The sequence below is a fragment of the Cricetulus griseus genome, chromosome 5 (genome assembly GCF_003668045.3).
Source record: "Cricetulus griseus strain 17A/GY chromosome 5, alternate assembly CriGri-PICRH-1.0, whole genome shotgun sequence".
NCBI lineage: Eukaryota > Metazoa > Chordata > Mammalia > Rodentia > Cricetidae > Cricetulus > Cricetulus griseus.
In genome coordinates, this window is record NC_048598.1 from 89,094,447 (window position 1) to 89,108,465 (window position 14,019).

At 40.8% G+C, this 14,019-nt stretch overlaps 1 protein-coding gene across 1 annotated transcript; it reads right to left on the reverse strand.

Annotated features, from left to right (window-relative positions):
- Positions 1-40: 40 nt before the first annotated feature.
- On the reverse strand, positions 41-13,599 carry Calm2 (calmodulin 2). Its single transcript, XM_027417991.2, has 6 exons — positions 13,473-13,599; positions 8,891-8,921; positions 2,137-2,280; positions 1,946-2,052; positions 1,400-1,535; positions 41-674 (listed from the first exon to the last, which is right to left on the reverse strand). Exons 1-6 carry the CDS (start codon positions 13,473-13,475, stop codon positions 646-648), a joined length of 450 nt encoding a protein of 149 aa, XP_027273792.1. The 5' UTR covers positions 13,476-13,599; the 3' UTR covers positions 41-645.
- Positions 13,600-14,019: the final 420 nt, after the last annotated feature.

The window sequence follows — 14,019 nt, forward strand, 5'->3', positions numbered from 1 at the left end:
TAGGTATATTAAATCACTCAGATTCAGAGCAACAATTGGGTAAATTGTAATTTTTTTTATTGGAAAACAAATATACAACTTGGAATGGATTTGAGGCAAATTGTGCCATAAGCAGATTTTTCTTTAAGTGGCTAAACAAAGTTTAAAAAGCAAGTAACAATAAAAGAAAATGTTTCTGGTACAATACCAGCAGTACAAAAAAATAGTGTACGAGTACCTGGATAAAACACCCGTTTTGCAATAGTGCAACTTTTAAGTACATATTGTTGACTGTCCACAGTCCAGAGTTACAACTCCACACTTCAACAACAACATGCTGACAGTTCCTAAAAACTACTTTAAAAAAGGCATAACCCAGATGTTCCCTCATTTGACCAACTCCATCTAAGTTTAGATGTGCAGAAGGGCTTGGATATATCCAGAGTAAGCCACATGCAACATGTTACTTCATCAATTCTCTAAAGTAAGGTTTAAGGACAATGACAGAAGATAAGGGAAGAAAACATGGAGGAATCGAGTCCTAATTACTATACATGCATATTTTTTTTGACAGTAGGGGAAAACCTTTTACAGATAAGTTACAAACAAAGAAAAGGCAAATAAACAATTTTGTACAAGAAATTTAACACATTCTGTACAATGTCTTCACTTTGCTGTCATCATTTGTACAAACTCTGAAAAAAGAAACAAAATTATGAGTCAATGACAAAAGCAATCATAATCACTAAACTCTGCATTTGCTAGTCCTTTTGTGGAATTACACAGTAACAGGAAAGCCAGTTTATGGCCAAAGTTGGAACTCGCTGTATTTGGGGTCCTTAAACAAGTGCCATTAAAGATGGGGCTGCGGATATGGTTCTCTGGTGGAATGCTTGCCTAGAGTGTGTATGCCCCAAGCTCATCCCCAGCAACAGGATGGGAAAACAATTTTGGCTTAGTTTGGATTTGATTTTGTATCTGTTGGGTTAGCAGTCAATATTGTAACTTCAGTGCATCAACTATTTAACTTTTGTAAGGTTAAACTTTATGCTACTTACAACTTTTATGTCATGAAATATCCAAGTAAAAAAGTAAAAGGCAAAGATTAATTTTAGGGAGTCCACAATAAGATTTGAAACTCTCCAAATTATCCCTCTACCTTTCTACAGAAACTGTTCAGTTCCATTCAAATGTTAATACCTTAGTAAAATGTCTTCCAGGTGCAGGCACAGAACTGACATTCAAAGTTCTTAGTTGAGTGCTTTAGTCTTGTTGGGACATTTAAATGACATAAGCTTAGTGAGAATTACTTTAGCAACCAAATTTTGGGAGGGAAAGGTTACTGATTCTCAGCCATGAGACACCACACCCTCAGTAATCTGAAGTAAGTAATTTGAGTAAGGCAGCGACTGTGACTTACCTTCATAGTTTACCTGACCATCACCATCGATATCTGCTTCCCTGATCATTTCATCCACCTCCTCATCTGTCAGCTTCTCTCCCAGGTTTGTCATCACATGGCGGAGCTCTGCTGCACTAATGTAGCCATTGCCATCCTACAAAAGAATGGACACGACCTCTGAGTAATATCTGAACCGCAGTATCAACCAACAACTTCATATTTGAAAATCACACAAAGTGGGGGCAGTGGATCTACAGAGTGAGGTCCAGGACAGCCAAGGCTAAACAGAGAAACCTCACTTTTGTTTTGTTTGGGGGTGGGATATCCACGTAAAGTGAAGAGAATCCACACTGGGTTCATCTACAGATGTCATTAAGTAAGATGTCCCTATATTGCAAAGGTGCATACATAATGTATCCTTTTTGGGAAGAGCCATGATCAGAAACCCAAGTCCACACGGAATTCTTAAAAGCAGTTTCAACATCCGAAACACTGTCTCCAAAGAATACAGGTACGTCCCATTAGCTCCTTTTCATTCTCTACAACTTCAGTCCTTGCATTTACCTTATCAAACACACGGAATGCTTCTCTGATTTCCTCTTCACTGTCTGTATCTTTCATTTTTCTTGCCATCATTGTCAGAAATTCAGGGAAGTCAATTGTGCCATTACCTGAAAATTGTTTGTACAAACATGAAATAGAATGTAAACACCTCTTCGACATACCCTCCAACGCCCCCTCAACTGAAGACTCACCATCTGCATCTACTTCATTAATCATGTCCTGTAGCTCTGCTTCTGTGGGGTTCTGCCCAAGAGACCTCATCACAGTCCCCAGTTCCTTTGTTGTTATAGTCCCATCACCATCCTTGTCAAATAGTGAAAAGGCTTCTTTGAATTCTGTCAGAAAGACCAAAGAAATCCAAACATGCAGATTAACAATTAAAAAACTACCCGATAATATCATAATGTATACTAACTCATCTGGTGGTAGTGGTAGTGCAAGCCTTTAATCCCAGCAGTTGGCCGGCAGGCAGCAAGTGGATCTCTGTGAGTTCAAGGCCAGCCTGGTCTACAAACCGAGTTCCAGGACAACCAGGACTATTTACAGTGAAAACCCTGTTTCAAAAAACTAACAAAATAAGATGTACTAACTCTTCAAGAAAACAAATATACAGCATTTCGAATGAAGCTTCAATTCCTAGTAAGTTAGGAGGAAAAAACCTCATGATATTCTGTCAAAATCTTTAGCCAACCAAACCACTGTGTTCATACTCCGCTAATAGAGTTTTAAAACAGCAATAATCCAATATACAGACAGATGTTTAGGTTACTTCAAAGGTTACAGCTTAAAGTCAACAAAATATTTAGGAAATGGTATAGTGTAATGCTTGTCTATCTGTTCCAATTTGTACTTTCCAATTCTATTTCACAGCATCTCTAGACCCACCAATATCTCCACTAACTGTCCACTGACGTACAAGCATGTTCATGAGCAGAAAATTTCAAATTTTATAAGCATTTTCTCTTTAAATTCAAAGCAAGAACTTCTGAAGAAAATTAAATGGGTCAGTTTTCTAGCAGCAAGAAAGGACTATTATCAAATGTTAATGAGTCAATCAGGGCTGAAGAGATGACTTAGCAATTAAGAGCAGTGGCTGCTCTCCTAGGACACGGGTTCAATTCCCAGGCACCCACATGGCAGCTCACAACTGTCTGTAATCCTAGTTCCAGGGAAACTGACACCCTAACAGACATACATGAGGCAAACACCAATGCACATAAAGTAAAAATAAGATTAAAAAAGTGAGTCAATCAAGCTATCAATGTCCACGTCAATCTAACTGGAATATTATGAGGAACAAAGGCAATTCTGAATAGAAAACGTCAAGCTTATTATAAAGTACTTCATTCAAAGACTTTAAGATGTTATGAAATTGTTATTATGTTCCTTCCAATTCAAACTTGTATCCCAAAAGGTATGGAAAACAAATTTAACTTCAGGTAGAGAAATTAAATTAAATATGGTACTCAAGGTCACACCAATGTATACTAACAAATCTACTAGCACAGTATTTTCTAAACAGATAAGACTACCAACAAACAGCAGTTTCTAAGTTCATGAGCCACTAAAAACTCTGCTACATGAAAATGTGTATCTGATATGTTTAAGAAATGGTATAGTGTAATGCTCATCTACCTCTGTTCAATTTGTACTTTCCAATTGTATTTCATCATCTCTAGACCCACCGATATCTCCACTGTCCAAGTATGATCATGAATATAAAATCTCAAATTTTATAATCATTGTAAGTTAGAGAGCAGGACTACTCATATATAAAACCGGTTATTGACAGTACTTGTAGCACAAATTCACAAGTTGAAAACTTTAACTTGACTCATCCAAATGAGGTCAACATTCAAAACTCTCTTGGCTTCCAGAAGAGCATTTTGATTTTCTTCCCACCTTACATTAACATGGCTCTGGTTTTTGTCTATTTTTATGGTCAAATGTTACCAGATTTATCCTTTTAATCTCTGGTCCCTTATCTATGCCCACTTACAGCAAAGACCTGCACCTACTCAACTTTCTGACTACCCAATAAAACAGCTTCCCTTGGCTAAGCTCAAGCAAAATATGTAATAAATAAATTCTACAATCCTCAGCAACTCCTGGGAAGTCACTTTAACTGGTGCCCCCTGAAACCTATGTAAGTTGTATTAAATTGGTTCCACTTCTGCAACCAATATTTTAGCTCAATGCTCTCCCAATCTTTTGCTTATACTATTTAAAAACTGCCTGATAATTGGGTTCTTTTGTGAAAATCACCAGATACTATTACCTTTTTGAAAAGGATGTTACACTCCTCGGCATAAAACCATTCTCAGCTTTTTAATACACACACACACACACACACACACACACAGAGAGAGAGAGAGAGAGAGAGAGAGAGAGAGAGAGTTAGTTACCCTCTACAGTCTCTCCACCTATATACAGTTCTAGTTGATTTAAATATGACTTATTTCCTGAGGAACTCCTCTATTACCAATCAAAAGCTTAAAACAGTACTAACCTAGATCAACCTAATAAATCAAGGTGTTCCTCAACTACAAACAGGATTTGATGAAGACTGTCTAATTCACTAAATTCACATACTTTTTAAGTACCTTTTCACAAACAAGTTGTCCAGAAACAAATATTCACTGTAAGCGTATAGTTTAGTCTATCACCTACTAAATTAATGAAAGGCTGAAGTATTTAGAATTATGTATTTATTTATATTGCATTTTCTACCATCATACACCTGGCTGTAAATATTTTTTAAGTGCATAAATTCCCAATGTTTACGATGCAACAATCAAGCTATTTTATGGTTGAAGTAAGCTAAACTGTAGGAAACAGATGACTTAAGTGTATGTATCCTAAATCTCAAAGGTTTAAAGCACCCAAAGGCCAGGCCACAGTGGTGTATACCTGTAATTCCAGCACTGAGGAGACTGGGGCAGGAAGATCATGAACTAGAGGCCAGCCTGGGCCTTGTCTCAAACCAACCCAACCAACCAACCAACCAACCAACCAACCAACCAACCAACCAACCAACCAACCAACCAACCTGGGCCTTGTCTCAAACCAACCAACCAACCAACCAACCAACCAACCAACCAACACGATTATTCACGCTATCCTTTCGATTTACACACACAATAAAGAAAATAAAGACATTACTTAAAGGTCCAATTTATATTCATATACTAAAGGCTCTCTGGTTCTCTTGTTTTTTTTTTTCTGGACAGGGTTTCTTTGTGTAGTTCTGGTTGTCCTACAACTCGCTCTGTAGACCAGGTTGACATCACTAGAGATCTGTCTGCCTTTGTCTCTGACTCCTGAGTGTTATGATTAAAGGCATGCACTTTTGTTATTAATATTTGAAGGCTTCTTAAGTTTTTTCTGTGTACCAGTGTTTTGTCTGCATGACAGTGTTGGATCCCCTGGAACTGTGTAGTTACAGACAGTTGTGAGCTGCCATGTAGGTACTGGAAATTAAACTCAGGTCCTCTGAAAGAGCAGCCTTAATCACTTAATCAGCCTTAACCAATGAGCCATCTCTCCAGCCAAGGCTCCTTTTATGCTAAAGACTCAAAGCTATGAACAACTCCTTTGAGATCTACATCTCAAAATATATACTTTCCATCCATCTGCCTTAACAGTTCACTTGCTCTTCAAAACTAGCAGTCTGTACACACATAGAAGCATTTTATTCTAAGCATAATGATCAGAAATACAAATCTAGGAGCTAAAATTTAAGTATGCAATAAAAATACTCAATGTCAGAGCTATCTCCTATAGCAGACCTTTTGTCATTATGTTAACTGCCACTATAAATCGAGCAAGAATGTTGTTTCAATCAAATCTGGACCTTGGAAGTTTAAGACTGAGGTAGGTAGATTTCATAAAAAAAAAAAAAAAAAAAAACCCAACAACAACAAAAAACCTTTTCCTATCAGTCTTTCAAATGTCAAACAACAACTACTAAAGTGCAGACAGAGCTCTAACAAAATTAACTGGTTATTGATGTCATACTAGAATGGGGTATTCTTTTTTTAATTTTATTTATTTATTATGTATACAACATTCTGCTTCCATGTATATCTGCAAATCAGAAAAGGGCACCAGATCTCATAACGGATGGTTGTGAGCCACCATGTGGTTGCTGGGAATTGAACTCAGGACCTCTGGAAAGAACAGTTAGTGCTCTTAACCTCTGTGCCATCTCTACAGCCCGAATGGGGTATTCTTTAATAAAACAATACAAACTTTAGTAATTGTTTTACCTAAACAAGTAGGGACAAGTTATTTACTGTTAGAATTTCTAAACAAATCTGTAGTGATAACTACAGTATGAGGATAAAAATAGCATCAACTGTTCATACACAATATTGCACTGTATGTCCCAAGCTGGTCAACATTTCTTTCTGGAAGGACAAGTAGACTTTATACTCTAGAGTATTATTGTCCACCAGTAATCTACCAGTTATGACAAAAAAAATATTGTGCCACTAAAAATAGACCTTGAACTTTAGGAGGAAGGACCTTGGTAATGCCAGTACTTTGGGGATTCTATACAGTGTTCTATATTCTTCTGGTGTTACACATCTCTGAGAATAAAATTTATCCTTTAAAAAAATGTATTTAGTATTTAACACATGGTAGGCACTAGGCTTTAAAAACCAGTCAGTCCAACTGCTCCTGGCTTTATCTTCGTAAGATTTTGGCTCTTCTATAAAGTTCAGTAGAACCCAAGGCAAGAAATGGACTTAGAAATCAGTAGTACAAAAAAAGGCAGGACAGAGAAAGAACTGATTTCCAGATCCACCCCTCTTATAAATATAAAGCCAACTGATAGAAGCTACCTATCCAGCTATATAGTTTAGGCTGACCTCAAACTTGTGAGCCCCTTGCTTCAGTTCCCAAGAGTGTTGGAATTATAGGCATATATATGCGCCATCAACCTCAGCCAGAACTTACCTCGAAGGACAATTTTTTATAAAACATCACAAGTCATTGAAGACTATATCCTATTACACTGACCAGATATAAAAAGCTTTTAAAAGAACTATATATTTAGAAGTAATAAATACGGTAGAAACCGTAAGTCAATACATTTTCTCTCTTGAAATGTCTGTTGTGAGTAGGAGGGACCAATACATTTGACTAGAAATACTGAGAAAGTGCAAATACATAAGACAGTTTGAGACAGCAAGTATTAGCCCAAGCCAGTCCCCCATAGGGGTAAAAATACACGAAAATAGCCGAGAAAAAAAAAATTCTTGTAATTTAATGGTGTAACTAAGGTTGGAGTTGTTTAGCATACATATTTGACTATTTAACAGCATAACAAAATGATACAACTCAAAAGTCAAAGCTCTGCCTTATTGCTTCAATACACACAATAGACATATTTTACCACCTGCAAAAGCAAATCCTAGATTTTACTTTATATAGTCATCAAATAATGTATGTGGATATTCCAGGACTAGAGATTTCTAACAGCTTCCAGGTTTCTGTATTTACAGAAATGGTAGATTTTAAATGGGTGATATAGTTGAGCTTTAACATATTCAAGTAGTAGAGCATGCTAGAGCTTTCAGGATTAGAGGGTCATAAATTCCAAAACAGCTCATCCTTCATAGGATGCTCAAGACCCACCTAAATAACAGTTAAACTGTCTCAAAAATCCAAGTGCCAGGGATATAATGCAGTGCTAGAGCACTTACTGGCACACAGAAAGTCCCAGGTTCAATTCCCAGCACAAGGGGAGAAAGCAAACTGCCACTGATTACTGGGTACATTGAAACAGTTGAATTAGACACACGTCTACTGAGGCCAAGCATAGTGGGGATGCCCACGATCCCTGCATTCAGGGTTCAAGTCCAGCCAGTACCTCTTAAAGGGACCTTGTTCTCAGAAACAGAGAAAGAACACAACTGGCAAGCTTCCACATTTCAAAATTAGCCAGTCATCTCAAAATATCAGAATAAAACCAAAAGTCCTGGCTGGCAGTTAAATAGTACAGCATAAACACAATGCATTTCTTCCAAAGGTTTACTCAATAGCTGTCACAGCTTTTAAAGTCAAAATTCAAATTACTACAGTGGCATTTATAAAAGCTAGTCATAAAATCTGAAAAGAAACCAGAACACCAGTGATATTAGTTAAGTCTTTTTTCTAGGGAAATGGTTACTTACCATCAATTATACAGACTAATTATCGCTTATCTGAAATTTATGGGGCCAGAAATGTTTCAAAACAAAGTAGCTCATGTGTCATATACACCTTTATAATACACAACAAGAAGTCCATTTTTATACAGTATTTTTGTTGTTCAAGCATTCTGACCTCAACCCATCTGTGTATGAGGTTGAATGACACTCTTTTTATTAATGGTGTCAAGTTAGCACTCAAGTTGTGGATTTTGGAGAACACCAGTCTTGTAGAGATTAGGGACTGCTTAATCTGTACGTAGTCCCAAACGTAAAACATCAACTAATTTAAAGTCAGAGTAAATCCAATGTTCATTTTTCTGACTATTTCAATTAATTTTAGTTACTATATGTATGTATGTGCATATTACGTACCCCCCTTTTGTTATGGTAACAGATTTGAAATTGCATACCTTTTGGATGGTAGTAAAAAACTAAAACAAAAAAACCTACAAAAAATAAAAACCACCACCACGTTGTATATATCCATTCTTGTTCTTCTACACACACACACACACACACACACACACACACACACACACACACACACACACTCACTCATACACACACACCACACACTCACACCTGTCAAAGCAGGCTCAATTACTGTATTTATATTACATTCAATTTATCACCACTCATGACATACATCAAGTCAATTATTTCATTTAAGGATCTTGCGTTTTGTTATTCAATTTATAATTAGCCCCAAAGGATATAATCCAGTAGGGTATAGGGTATTTCTTACCTGCAATCTGCTCTTCAGTCAGTTGGTCAGCCTACAAAGAGATCAGAAAGGTGGGTTAATGACTGACAAGTATGTAGATTAGCAGTTACAGGAAACAAGTTTTAATACTTTCAAGGTTCATGATGTGCTATGAGCTGCATTCAGTTCAATGATCCTAGAACACAATGGGTAGACAGAATGTGTCCACATTGGTTTAACTTTATGGGTGAGCAAGCTTGACTCCAAGACTATGCCAAATACCTAAGGATGGTTTGAAAACCTTTAAAAACCTACAATTTATATATACACAATAAAAAATACATCTAGAAATATTAGAACATTTAAGATTACTTTAAGCAACAAAAGCATATAAAACCAGTTTTCCTTTTTGAATTAGACTACCCCCCTCCTCCCTTTGGGGTTTCTTTATGTATAGCCTTGGCTGTCCTGGAACTAGCTCTGCCTGTCTCTGCCGTGCTGGGATTAAAGATGTGCACCACCACATGGCACAGACTACCCAAACTTAAACTAACCTCCCATGGCAACTTTAAAAAATCAAATTACTAACTAAAAACTGCCATTCAATGACTTAATCTCAAATTGAAAATTCACTACCATAAATGGCTAACACAACATCCTGTCACCAAATGAATTTCCCAAACCTAATGGAGGAGGGAGTGAGAAGCACCAGGCACTTTTACTACTCACCTGAATGACAGGCAAATGCAAAGAACCTAGGACTCTAAACAAAACACACAGGCTTCTTGTTGTTACAGCCTCCAGCTGTAAACATTCCACTGCTCATCTGTATGCACCTGGTATGTGGTTCTGGTAGTCACTGCCAGACTACTGCTAATTTAAAATCCCACCAAGAAGCCAGATTATGCTGGTGCATGGCCTTAATCTGTGCTTGAGAGGCAGAGGTAGGAGCATCTCTGAGTTCTACATCAGCCTGGTCTACATAGTGAGTTCCAGGCCAGCCAAGGCTACACAGTGAGACCCTGTCTGGAAAAACAACAACAAAAATAAAATAAAAATAAAAATCCCTACATGGGTTAAATGTACCATGATTATTCCATTATCTTGTTCAGAGAAGAAAATACCCTGGACCCTCATTTTTTAAGTGAACATATCCCTGGGGAAGGATTGAGCCTTTATAAGGAATGGCCTCACATATTTCTCTAGCGCACAGCCTAAGGATCTGAAAGGGAATCCAAAAGATATATTTTCCCCCTCAATTTTGATTTGATTCATGGCAGCATGGTCATTAGCTGAAGGCCAGGCCAGGCCACTCAGCAAGATCTTAATTTCAAAAGCAGCATTCAATTTAACCACAATATAAATTAATTTATTTCTCCTTAAGAAAGACAAAACAAAAGTTAGGGATGTAGGCTCATCAATACAGTGTTTGCCAAGCATGATAGGTCCTGAGTTCAGTGTGTGTGTGTGTGTGTGTGTGTGTGTGTGTGTGTGTGTGTGTAGGGGGAATCAAGGAGTTAGTTGGCTTAAAATTGAAATGCCATCAATTATGTTCAAGTGTACAAGATTCTAAGATTTAAAAAAGTGTATTTTTTCCCCAAAGTACCAATCCTTCACCACCTGGTTCTATAAGCTATGGACATATTACTCAACCTCTCACAGGGAATTTCATCTACAACACCAACCATGTAGTTAATGATTAGCTATTGATGCATATAAACTAACCAAACAACTCACAATTTCCATATAGGAGAGCCTTTTACAGCTAAACTCACTATGCTCCACATTGACTTTAAGCAAAGAAAATTTACTCGCACAAATTGAAACCAAAAGGCACCAGCAGCATCCTAGAAACAAAATGAGGCACGTGAAATCACCTGAAATTATTTTAAGCCTAAAAATGTTAAGCATAAATGTGTAACAGGCATTGTATGTGGAGACTGGAAGGAATGCATGCTATGAATTAGCGCAGGAAAGCAGCCAGTGACTATACAATTTTATTTGCAATGTGTTGGGTCAAGAGGGAGGGGGGATGTGTATACATAAAAGATAAGGTCTCAGGGAGACAACACTAGCCATAAATCAATCTTCTAATAGTCTTAGGTTGGCTTACAAAGTCAAAACTTAAGGCCCTCCCTGAACTGTTCCAGTTCAGCTGTTCCCTGTCTCCTGGCAAACAATCTTAGAACACTGCACAAAAATCAACTTCAAGGAATGAACCAGGCACACAGAAACTAAATTTCTCAAACAACTTGAAAACCTCTCACTTTGCTTCCAAAGTTTCAGGAAAAGTTTTCTTTCCCAAGTATCAAGAGCTTACACTTCCTGGCACTCAGTTTTTTCTACTACTCTCCTGTCTATGGAGGGTAGCATTTTCTTAGAACCAAAATTATCCTTTTGGGAAAATACAAGCTCATTAACATGTGTTTATCTCAATAAGCTGAAGACTAATTCACCAGAGAGATGACTCGTTCCTAACGCTCTTAATTCTGCAACCATTGATGTAATCCCTGTTGTTCTTGTCATTCCAGAGATTTCCAATGAGACTTTCAGGTTCCACCCCAACCTACTGAACTAGATCCTGCATTTTGGGTTATCATTGTAGATCTTTATCAAGAAACCAATCTGCATTACAAAGTCACCTGAACTGAATGCATTATGTACATTTAAGTATTTTCTAAATAATACTCAAAAAGGCTGGGAAATGGTTAAAAAAAAAAAACCCTAACATACTTAGCTGTATGAATTTGTGATTCCATGTATGGGCTTTAAACTGAACACAAACTCTGCATCTTCATTCTACTATTCATTTTCCCAAACGCTAGACACATATCTACATACATGTCCGTATAGGATAACTTTTCTCTTTATTAGAATCCTCAGAATCTGTCTTATAAATTATGAAGTAATCAGAAGTTTTCAATTTAACAAAAAACCTCAATGTATCAATGATGCATGTAACTATAAAAACTTAAAAAAAAAAAAACTTACCGGGGAAAAGGACCACTGTAAAATATAATTTTCCAATAAAAATTTAAATCCTATCATGCTAACTAAAAAAATTAATTACAATTCCGAATGTTAATTGCATGATATAATTTACATCCTATTTCTCCGTGCAAAGAATAAATTCAGCCAGCATATTAAAATTCACAAGCTATCAAAACACAAAAGAATTCACCAAACTTAACTGAATGCTAGCTCTCTCCCAGGTGAACCCTCCCCCACACCCTAACAGGATGGAGGTTTCAGTTGGCAAGAGTCCCCAATAGTGTTTAACATGTCACCTTGCCTCCTGGACACACCCATTGCTCTAACCACTTGGCAGAGGGAGTAAAATTAAGTATTGCAAATTATCGCCCTCATTAATTTTTTTTTACAGGAAACAGGAGGCTCCAGTCATCTTTTTTTTTTTTTAAATCCTTTCTAATATCGCCTGCTCTCTCTCCCGTATACTCTTTTACTGCACGGTCCCTGACAACCATTACTGTGAAAAAGAACGAAGATCAGACGGCGACTTCGACACCCACACAGGCGTCGTTTTCAAGGAAAACGCCGCGTGTGGCCGAGGTAAGCCGGAGTGCACCTGAGCACTCAGGAATTTAACGACCCGCCCCTTAATTGCTACTTTTAACACTTTTCTCCCGGTTGCCTAGGCTGTGGGCGGAAAACGCCTTTGAGGCCCTAACTGAAGTTGGCTGCTTTCGCTTTACGAGCTGTGTTCTTTGGAGAAAGCGCCCGACTTCAGGCAAAAGAGAAAAAAAGAAAAAGCTTGCTTTCTTCGACCGTTAAAAAAAAAATTTAAAAATTAAGCATTCATCCTGGTGCTGGAAGCCAGCAGCAGATGGAGTAGAACAAGCAGCACTGCGGGCGGGCGGGGGGGGGGATGAGCTGCTGGGGTCCCTCCCCCGCCCATCCCCGCAGCGCCGCGGGCCGCCCAGACCTCCGCAGTCCTGCAGGTGCCAGCGCAGCAGCTGGGGCGCGAGCCGAGCCGGGCGGCGGCTCCCGGTTCCGCGCGCCCGTCCGCCCCACCCCCAGCCGCTGCACCTCACACGGGCTCGACCCACACAGCTCGCCCCCGGCCCGGCCCGGCCCGACTCGCCCTCGCGGGGGACGCGGGCTAACGGGCGCCCGCTCGCCCCGGGGGCCCCGCGCTCTCCTCCCCGCCCTCCCCCACCCTCAGCGCATGGCGGCCGGGGCGGACAAAGGCGCTTCCTGGCGCCCGCGCTCGGTGGCGGCCGTTGGCGGTTTGAAACCGGGCCCCCTGGGCTGCCCTTTCAAGCGGCTCGCAGCTACGGCGTGGCTCGCGCGCGCGCTCGCTCGCTCGCCCTCCCCGACGAACCACACCGCCCCGCACCACCACCCCCGCCGCCCCGATCCATCCTCCCCGGGCCAAGTTCCGCAGCGGACTCAAGAGGAAACCCTGGAGAACCCGAGCGGGGGAAACACCTGCGACATAACCGTCGCGGGGGCCTCCCGGCCTCTTCTGCGCCATCCTCCCGGCGAAGCCGGCTCGTCGAGGGTGTCAGGGAGGGGAGGGGTCCGGGAGGGTCCCCCTCTCTCGAGGCAATTGGCTTCAGCATCTTTTCTCCACCCCCGACCAGCAGCTCGGCTACGCACTCACCATGCTGCAAGGGCTACCGGTTTCCGAGACGCGAACACACAACCGCTCGGCTCGCCCGCTCCACTCGGACTAGTTCTCCTCCCCGGCCCCCGGCGCCTCATAAACACCTCCCTCCGCCAGATCCCTCCGCCTCACGCCAGATAACGGAACGCAGCGAACGAGTCCCGGCCGGTTCCCCTCCCCCCCTTCCCCCTCCCTCCACCCCGGACCTCTCCGGGAGACCCCCTTTCTCCACAGTCACTCGGCAGAGCGGGACAGGGACAAAGGGGGAGCAGAGGGACGGATGACGTAAGTGGGGTTCGTTCCCAGGCCGGCCGTTGCAAGGCCGGCGGAGTCGCGCCCGGGGAAGGCGCTACTTTGCGGCGCGGAGGAGCACCTCGGCGGCGGCGGCGGTGGCGGCTGAGGGCGCGGCGACGGTCGTTGAGCTCGCTCCTGATTGGCTGGTTTGTACCTGCAATGCGTCACTCGCCCTCGCTGATCGGAACGCGGTGCGGCTTCTGCCGTTGCTGCTCCGGGCCGGCTACGCCGTCCTGGCAACTGCGCCAGG

What these genes read in the sequence shown, in the direction of transcription:
- Calm2 (XM_027417991.2), bottom strand. An exon ending in GACTGAAGAGCAGATTGCAG is followed by an intron (nt 2,281 to 8,890) that starts GTAAGAAATACC and finishes TCTTTCTGACAG; the next exon opens with AATTCAAAGAAGCCTTTTCA. An exon ending in TAATGAAGTAGATGCAGATG is followed by an intron (nt 2,053 to 2,136) that starts GTGAGTCTTCAG and finishes AACAATTTTCAG; the next exon opens with GTAATGGCACAATTGACTTC.